Below are 10,240 nucleotides of genomic sequence, written 5' to 3' on the forward strand. Positions count from 1 at the left end.
CTGCAACGTAAATAAATTTAATCTTTAAGGTTTTAGTATCCACCACACTGACTGTTTATGACAATTTTTTTGAAAAATAGAATGCCGAATGGTAGCGCCATGTTGCAACAAAGGGGAAATATCCTTGGAATTGAACAGCATAGACTGGACAACATTTGAAAGGAAACCCAGCTGGCTTGAACAGAAACTGGGATGCCACGTTTAAAGACCTTTTATCGTGGATGCTATGCAGTGCTAAAACCTGAAGACATGCCATCTGCCAATGAGGCGTTAAAACACCCTTATCTACAATCAGATGAAGAGAAATTTAGCATGCTGTGTGATATGGGGAACCAACTGGAGGTGAAACATTCACACAGTCAAAATTCTCCCACCAGATGTTCATAAGCAGTTGCATGGCTCCACAGAATGGATGAAGCGTATCGATGATGAAGTCGTCAAAGATTTGATCAACTTTGAAGTAAACGACAGTATAAGAACTCTAAAGTACGAGTCTACATGGGCAGGATGCTTAAGATTTATGCGAAACGTTGACCAACATTGGCAAAATAAGCCTCGTCCGCATCTATCACAACATGTGAAGCAAGGCAATTATAAAAAGTATTTCCTGCAACGTTTTCCTGAACTTCCTCTTCTGGTGCACAAAGTCATTAGGTCACTGGAAAACGAAATCTGTTCACAAGAATAATTAAGAACGTCGTGCAATTGTTCAGGATTTGTTTACACTATCTACTCATAAGTTTTATTGTCTCGCTTTTAAATTTAATGACTTTTTATTTAAACACTTTCTCACTCGATACTGAAGTCTTATAATTAATTATGTAATATATACTGTGAAAAATTTTAATCTCCGCAAATGGATATGATTACTTAAAATATTTATAATGGGACTGAAAATATTACTAATTCGAATGTAGTGGCAAGGTGTCCCTTGCAATACATGACATTCATGTTGTTAAATGAATTAAAATTGTATGTGGCTGCGACTCAAAAATATTTAGGTTTTTGAGCGTTGGAGATTTACCTCATCGCAGAATACAGCGAGGAGTTAAAAATTGGGTAACTCCAGTCATATGATCTATCCAGCATCCAATCATCAATGTATCTTGCTACAAGAAACAGTCTGATGTTATGATAAGTGTTTGTTGTAGACATTTAAATGTAGTTGAACTCTGCAAATAACAAATAAAGTCAATTTTTGACGTTTCAGTATCCACCGCCACTAACCTTGTAACTGTTATCATGTTTTTTATTCATTTTGGAATGCACGAATAGTAGCTTTTTATGTTGAAACAAATGGAAAACATCGTTTTGTACCTGAACGGTTTTTATTTTTTCGTAAATGTTTTCAGTAGGAAAGCTAGTTGATATTGGCAAATAGTCGAATTCAATTATTTAAGTAACACTTTATGCAATGAAATTGTCAAATTTATTCAATGAAATACAAATGTTTCACTTCACTCCAAAGATTTGAGAAATTTTTGAAAAATCTTCCTTTTCCCTTTTGCTTTTGATTATTGAATATATCCAAGCTGTTTGTACACCTGCCACATTTCAACATCATGTCGAATGCTTTATTGATAATTCTCTGCTTTCTTTGTAAACGGAAAACAACCATAGATTTGCCATATTCCATTGTACAATCGGAAGATTTTTTGTTTGCAAGCCTGTTATGGTCATTCTCAGTCTTACTCGTGTTACAGTTCATTACCGTTTGCATCAAATTATCTCAAGAGATATTTAAGATATCGGAAAAATAAACGCATAAACCGCAGTCCTGTGTTTTTCTACTGTAGAAGTCCAGCCAGGCATTTCTACGAAGTTGACCGACATTTCTTGCTACTCGGAGTGGACTTGGATGAAATCAAAGATGCCACACTAAAACCAGAAGACAAGCCTTCTGCAGACGAAGAATGTTATAAAGTTGGAAAACAACGATCGATTAAAACAAATGTCTGTGTTAGATAAAATGCAAAATGAATGAAAGCTTGAGCGCTTTCCGGCACCCGTGTCATAATTACCAGATATTCAACATGTTGAATAATTTCGGTCAGGAATGAATGTTTCTTCCAAGGCGCGCATGAAAAGCTATCGCTTCAGCAAATGTAAGTTTTACGCATGCTCTGTCTACGGTAATATTTGCTATTCAAGCAAAACGGCTGCTGTTTATGGTAAGTTTGATTCGTCAACAGGTGTAGAAGACAAAGAAATGTTGCTTTTGCCATTTTTGCGTTTGGCGAAGGCGTTTGATAGCAGCTAAATCAACTACATGAACAAAGCGTGGGATTTCTGGACGGCCTACACAGGCAGCTACAAATATTGTCCGTGAGCTGGACGCTAAAGATGCTGAGCAGTTTCGGAAATATCGTAGATTGGATTAAACCGCTTTCGATGAATGAATTTGGTCTTCTAACATTATATCAGCTATCACGTTTTGTGACGCCATCTTCGTCTAAAGTATAAAATGAGTTACTTTGCGCATGCGTAAAGTTACATTTGCTGAGGCGATAGCTTTTGATGCGCGCTCACATGGAGGAAACATTCATTCGTGACCAACATTATTTAACATGATGAATATCTGACAAATATGACACGCGTGCCGGAAAGCGCTCAAAAATGCCGCCGAACACTGGAGGAACTTGCTTACGCCAACTTTCGCGAGTGAAGCTTAGCTCAGCTACAGTATAGTGAATATACAGTAGAGCCACTCTATTGAAATTTTTTGTGTCACGCATATCTTATTACACAAGTGATTACCATAGTGTCAGCCAGTCAATTGCAATTTCTGACCAATAGGAATGATGAAATGGCTTACGGATGCCAGTAATCTTACAAAATATACAGCAGCCAGTTGCACAGTCATGAAGCATTTTCAACCCTGTGCTGAATTGAGCTCCGTTAAGTGAGTTGAAACTTCAGCTATGTCTTAATACAAATCATTCGCTATATCAAACGCGCGATTATAAGCCAAATTTTCTACCCTGTGCTGAGTTCAAGCCCGATGCTGAAATTTCAACCCCGTTTTAGCTAATCGGGTTGAAATTGCGGCTCCAATTTGGGGCTGATTACAGAAGCCGGGTAGCCGTGATTCAGCCAAGCGTTAAATGATTTTGGCAAATGGAAACGATTCAATACTTGTCATCAGATAAATCTTCTGGAGCAATTTCACAATATTCTGATTTAATAACTACGCAAAACATTTAAAATTAAAACAACCAACTTGGCCTAATTTGAGATCTACAACAGGAATGAATTGCGGCATTTAACAAACATTTACCCTTGAAGTTTTGGCCCCTTTCAATCCCTCGAAATCATTTCACGCCTCACTGAATCCCGGTTAACTGGGATCATGTAAACAGCCCCTTATCGTTCTAACTTCGCCATGTGTCGAACTCAGCACTGGAACGAAAATTACCACCATGTAATCGTTTTTATCATAGGGCTGAGTTTTTCAACCATATCTAGTCAATAGATGTCGGATAGACATGATTTTTATGTTTTATATTTCTGGTTTCTATTGGATTAGATTCCTGTTAATTTCTAATTACTTTTTAACTAATTTCCAAAGGCTATAATTTGTTTTGGAGGACCCCAAACAGATTTTTAGAGTTTTTGTATTTATGTAACACGGCGATTTGTAATTTTCAGGGTGCCAATTTAGCACCCTTTAGGGAAATGAAATATGGAGCTTTTGGCTGCGTACTTCTATTAAAAATGGACGCCATATTGAAAAACAAACAATGCTCTTTGTTTGAAATGTTACGCCATAGGGCACAGCAACAATAGAAGATTTATTGTTTGGTAAACGATCAGTATTTAGGCATAGACATCAAGAAATAGTTTTTTTTGCATACGGCTTATGCTTAAGTCACAAAATAATTTTACAAAACTTACATGAAGTAATTCAATCATTAGTAAAACAATCATGTTTATTTCAAGAACTACGGAAAGGTTTTAAGGGTTTTTCAACAATTATTTCTACATTATTAAAAAAATAATTAATGTGGACATTTTGTGCTCTTATTTAAAAATTGGAAGTCCCTTTGGAACTTTTGAAGATGGATAATTGTTTTTTTGAATGTGAAGACATGAGCAAAGTGTTGATAAAGGCAGGTAAAGAAAGAGTGAAAAAAATCATTGACGCGAGCAAAACTAGAGGAGATTCCATTCATGAATGGTTAGAAAAAGAGAATCCTTGAAGGGAATCCTGACTTTCAAATAAAATGTTGCAAGTCATGTGTATCATCGTATACTTTACTGAACCATATAAAGCGTCATTTAAAAATTCAAAGCGTGAGTCAAGAAAAAACTGATGCTACAACTTTCTCGTTTGTTGTAAAACGTACACGACATTCAAATTCAAGGGCAACGTTTTCTTTCCAGGAAGACTGTGTTTTTGCGGTGAAAAATGTTTTATGCGAAAAGTTCCCCGTCACTCTAGTCGATGGCATTCACTTACCTTGTGTAAGATGGCAGATCGTGGTGTGGGGCAAAAGTCATTTAATGAAACGATATTATATGCGTGTGACATACGTAATGATAAATGAGCAGAGCAAGTACAAGCCAGAGTACTAGGGGCAGTTAGTGACCTTTATGCTACCGATGCCAAATACCACTGGGACTGCCGACCAAATTTCATGGCACCACGACAAATGTTCAAATGTGCAAATGCAACGGAAAGTCAGAATAAGGAAGACGAAAGTAGTTAAGGTGCAGGTATGGTCCCGGAAGTAAACGGAGCTCTTACCCGTGTCAATTAGTTTCCAGTCCTAGGAAGTAAACAGGGCGCGCGCGTGTAAACCGGAAACGAACTTAACGGGGGAATGTTGAATGTGATAGGTTATCATAATAAAGGGAAATGAAACAATTGACAAGAAATATTATCTAATTTATTAAAGCATCCAATAAAATGTCTTAAAGCCCTCATTGTGTATTTCATTACACGATTCACTATATAGTCGAACTATCGTCTTAAAAATGTTATTTGCGTTGTTCATTATTGCATTGCTTTTGGACGTTTTGAAAAAAGACAAAAAATATGGCACACATGTTTAATCAGATATATGCAGACACTGTTGAGTTTGAAGAAGTTAGTCACAGCGATCTTATCAATTTGATTTTCGTCGATTTTATAAGTAAAAAGATTCAAGAGCTACGAAGAGCTGAAAAGGATGAAAGTAAAGCAGATCCTTGGGTAGAGTATCAAAACGTTTTAGAAATGATGACTGAGGAAGATCGTTGGTTCAATTTTGCAGCTCGAGCAGTCGAAACAATTAATCGCGAACATGTCTGGAATGGAATATGTGAAGCCTTTAAGTTTCTAAAGAACTGTGGACCTTCGAACTCTCACAAGACATATTTTGACAAACTGTTTAGTGCTACTTGGGTAGAACTAATGTTAATTTACACGGAGACAAAACGTCCTCCTTTTTTTCAACATCTCTTTGACTATGCTGATTGTAGTTGTAAACTGAAATACAAATCAACTATGTAATTGCTTTGACAAAAGAAAAATAAAATATAAATTTCAATGTTATTGCATTTTGACTTCAGTTGTTTTATGACCATGTCATTGTGAAAATGGGAATCGGTAGCAGCAAACGTGAAATTAGAAATGCAAAAAGGGATAAAAATCATAGTCGTCAGAAAATGTTTCGCTTGGGTATAAGTTTCGGACGCAACGATCTCAATCTTGAGGGTCATTTGCAAGCAGGATACACAAGTAAAACTGTTAAAAATTATGGACCCGCCGCAGTTAAACTTCCAACAGATAATGCGATAGAAGAAACACTGCCTGTAACTGAAAACATTGAACCCATCGATAATGAGTAGTTAAAAGAAATTGACATCTAATTGCAAAATTATTATCACGAGAACATTGTCATGAGTAACGTTGACCAGTACTTAGCCGGTGTATACTTCAATCCAAAACGTCCTGGAAGCTACGGAGGTGTTGAACGTTTGTACCGCGATGTAAAGGCAGAAGGAATATATGACATTAGTCGTGAAAGAATTAAAGAATGGCTCATGCAACAAGACGCATACTCTTTGCATAAACCTATTCGAAGAAAGTTTGAAAGAAATCGTGTCGTAGTGAGTGGTATTGACGACCAGTGGCAATTGGATCTTGCAGACATGCAATCTTTGCAAAAGTATAATGATGGTTATCGCTATCTTCTTATCTGTATCGATGTTTTTTCCAAATATGCATGGGCTGTTCCATTACAAAAGAAAACAGGATCGTCGTTGGTAGAAGCTTTTAAAAAGATTTTGTCATCAGGGCGTAAACCGACACACATTCAACTGATCAAGGCTCGGAGTTTTTTAATCGAGACTTTAAGAAACTTTTGGCAGAAGAAAACGTTACCTTATTTAATACATTTAACGAGACGAAGGCATCCATCGTTGAGCGTTTGATACGTACACTGAAAACTAAAATGTAGCGCTACTTCACAGCAAACAAAACCATGAGATACATTGACATGCTTCCTGATCTACTGTATTCTTATAATCATAGCATGCATCGCAGCATTAAGGAAAAACCGATCAATGTTACAAGTGAAAATGAAGATAGAATTCGGCAAAATCTATACGGGGATAGCAAATTAAATAAACCTATGCATGTAAAATATAAGTTTGATATAGGTAACCAAGTACGAATAAGTAAAATAAAACGAAGGTTTGAGAAGGGGTATTTACCGAATTTTTCAAAAGAAATTTTCACTGTAAGTCAAAAATACCGCGCAATCCTCCTGTATACAGACTGAAAGATCATGAAGGGACGAACTTCAAGGAACATTTTATGAAAAGAACTTCAAAAGTCATCAAGAAAGACGATGTTTATGAGATTGAAAAATACTTAAGAAACGTGGTAGAGGGGCAATGTACAATATTTTGTAAAGTGGTCTGGCTACCCTAACAAATTTAATTCATGGGTACCAGCATCGGAAATACATATATAAAACGTAACCGTTTTCATGATTTTTCATTTCACATTATACCTTAAAGATGAGCGGACACACTTCTATCTGACATTACCTAGTAATGCATCTCTCTCTGTATTTCCTGAGAATAAGATTTCAGGTTATCGCGTAAAACTACCTCACGTTGTGAATTTAAATGGTAATTGGGAAGTAGGATTGTATTCAATTACATATCCTCATACATGGTACACGTTGAAAAAAGGTTTGGATACACATATATATGTAACTCACAAAACAGGTCTACCTACTCCGGTATTTGTCGACTATGGCTTGTATGAAAAGCCTTCGACCTAGTAAAATCAGTTAACGAGACTCTTGACAAAGAAGTAAAAGACAATATCAAATTGAGCTTTGACCCCGAACAGAAAAATTAAAGTGCATGTAAGACAGGGTTACAAAATATCATTTAATCAACGAATGTCGGTCTTACTCGGCTTTGGCGGAAAAGACGTAGAGATTTTAAAACAACCGAAAGTCCTTATGCTTGTGATTTGCACGGATCCGTCATGATGTATGTATATTGCAACATTGTACAACCGCAAGTTGTTGGAGACGTCAATGTAAAATTACTAAAGGCAGTTGCTATTCAAGGAAAATATGGAGACATTGTTTCAAGAACATTCACTAATATCCAATACTTACCCGTGCAAACAAAATCTTTTGAGGACATCGAAATTCTCTTAAGGGACGAGTTAGGAAATCCCATCGCATTTGAACGAGGGAAGTCGATAGTGACACTTCATTTCAGAAAACAATCCTTATCTTATTTTACATAAGAAAAAATATGAGTAGAACAAACCGTTATGTTCAATATTATCTCAATCAGCAAAAAGGATACGGATCACAACCTGTCTTTAGAGGAGCATCCTGGCAAAAAGGTTATGGGCAGATGGGTTATGGTCTTGGTGGTTTATTTCGTAGATTGGCTAGAGCTGCAATACCTTTGGCAAAAACCGGCGCAAAAGCTCTAGGTAAAATTGCCCTCGATACAGGTGCAAACGTTTTGGGTGATGTTATCTCAGGGAAAAGTTTTAAAAAGTCTGCAAAATCTCGTGTTAATCAAGCAGCAAAAGAAACAGGGAAAAAAGCTGTAAACCGTATACAACAGTTTGCTCAAACAGGAAGAGGAAAACCCCAGAAGAAACAGGCAAAAAACAGCTAAAAGAGAAAAGCATCGTCTTCTCATGTCATTTACCATTCAGCCAAGAGACATAAAGCAGCTAAAGAAGCAGAAGATATTTTCGGTTAAATATGGAGTTCGTTCATCCAAAATCAGCAGAATGTACAAAAGTGAACTTGATATATTTTTCGTACCCCAACGCAAACCAGTTTGAAAAGGGGCGATGGATAGACCATCCACCTGTCTCTAGTGTATCTGAAAGCGGTCCGATTACCTTTTAGCGCCAGGTACAGAAGATTATGTTGACTTGTCTAACACAATGTTGATGGTCAGAGCAAAAGTAACGAAAGCTGACGGTGGAAATCTCGACGATGGCGCTAAAGTAGGACCGGTGAACAATTTCTTGCATAGTTTGTTTAAGCAAGTTGATGTGTTTTGAAAGGGAAGCTAGTAACCCAAGCGACAGGAACTTATCCTTATCGTGCATATATCGATACACTTTTGAATTATGGTCCATCAGCTAAACAATCCCAGCTGACAGCTGCGTTGTTTTACAAGGACGAAGCTTCAAAAATGGAGGTTGCCGACCCAGCAAACGCCAGTCCAAACAATGGCTTGAAAACACGAAGTAAGTTTAGTGCGAGAAGTGCAATTGTCGAAATGGGAGGCCCTATATTTTGTGATGTTTTCTTCGGTGAACGCCTCCTGCTTAGCTATGTTGATTTGAAAGTGGTATTGAACCGTACCAGTGACGAGTTTGCCCTAATGGCATCCGAGGACGATGCAGCATTTAAAGTGAAACTGGTGGATGTTTATCTAAAAGTTCGCAAAGTTAAAGTGAATCCTAGTAGAGCTATGTCTCACGAAGTTGCACTGAAAAAAAGCCCAGCCGTTTACCCTGTAAGGCGTGTGGACTGCAAAAGTTTCATCATTCCATCAGGAAACCCATCGTTGCAAAAAGATAATCTTTTCAACGGTTTGGTACCGAAATCACTTGTCGTCGGGCTTGTTGCAAGTGCTGCATTCAATGGTGCTTATAAATTAAACCCATTCAATTTCCAGCATTTCAACGTTTCATCCTTAGGCATTTCTGTAAACGGCGAATCTCTACCATCTAAACCTTTCAAGCTGTCGTTTGGTAACAATCCTAGATACATAGAAGCATTTCTATCACAATTTGCTGGCACTGGAAAAATGTTTTTGAACGCCGGAAATGGAATTGATCGTGACGAGTTTCTAAAGGGTTTTGCTTTGTACTGTTTTGATTTGACGCCTGATATGTGTGGTACGGGAGAACATTTTAATACAGTGCAAAAAGGAAATCTTGCCATTGACATACAATTCTCAACAGCACCAACTAATGCTGTTAGTCTTGTGTGCTATGGAGAGTTTGAAAACGTGATCTTTATCGATTCTGAGAGGAATGTTGTCTATGACTACATTGGTTAAATGAACACCTCACAAATATCGTCTGCTTTGAGATCGGATCCTGTTACAAGCAAGAAATTTCTTGGTGTTTTTCCAGCCAATCGTTTACCTAAAGTAATCAAAAGTTATCCGAATGGGTTTATAGCAAACACCGATATCAGCGGAAAACCTGGAAGTCATTGGGTTGCATTTTACTTTCCGTCTGAACGAAAAGCCGAATTCTTCGACAGCTATGGCCAGTCGCCTGAGACTTATCATAAATTCTTTAGAGACTATTTGAAACATTATGATTGGGATTTTAATGCACGCAAATTACAAAGTATTTGGACCGATGTATGTGGACAATATTGTATATTTTACCTAAGCCAAAGAGTGCGAGGTCATAGTATGAGTAGAATTGTAAGCATGTTTGATGGTAATACTGTTGAAAACGATAAGAAGGTATCGAATTTTGTAAACAAACATTTTCAAATAGAAACTAGTGTAATCCCTAACAACGGAAATCAGTCAAGTACAAACTTATTTGTAAAAGATTGAAGTGTTTAATAATCAATAAAAAGTTCTTTGTGTGACTTAATTGCTTGCATTTTGTATTTACATATTTTCATTGACAACAAGGAGGAAAATGATATCAACTGCGATTTTATTTAAAGAAAAATCCTTTACAAGACATATTAATAGCTTAACCAACGTAATTGAGTTTTCTTGT

General features: G+C 37.0%; 1 protein-coding gene across 1 annotated transcript; it reads left to right on the forward strand.

Moving 5' to 3' along the window:
* Positions 1–7,767: 7,767 nt before the first annotated feature.
* On the forward strand, positions 7,768–9,552 carry LOC124437939 (uncharacterized protein F54H12.2-like). Its single transcript, XM_046987900.1, has 2 exons — positions 7,768–8,080; positions 8,546–9,552. The coding sequence occupies exons 1-2, from the start codon at positions 7,768–7,770 to the stop codon at positions 9,550–9,552; spliced, it is 1,320 nt and encodes a 439-aa protein (XP_046843856.1).
* Positions 9,553–10,240: the final 688 nt, after the last annotated feature.

This window comes from Xenia sp. Carnegie-2017, unplaced genomic scaffold (genome assembly GCF_021976095.1).
Source record: "Xenia sp. Carnegie-2017 unplaced genomic scaffold, XeniaSp_v1 HiC_scaffold_18, whole genome shotgun sequence".
NCBI lineage: Eukaryota > Metazoa > Cnidaria > Anthozoa > Malacalcyonacea > Xeniidae > Xenia > Xenia sp. Carnegie-2017.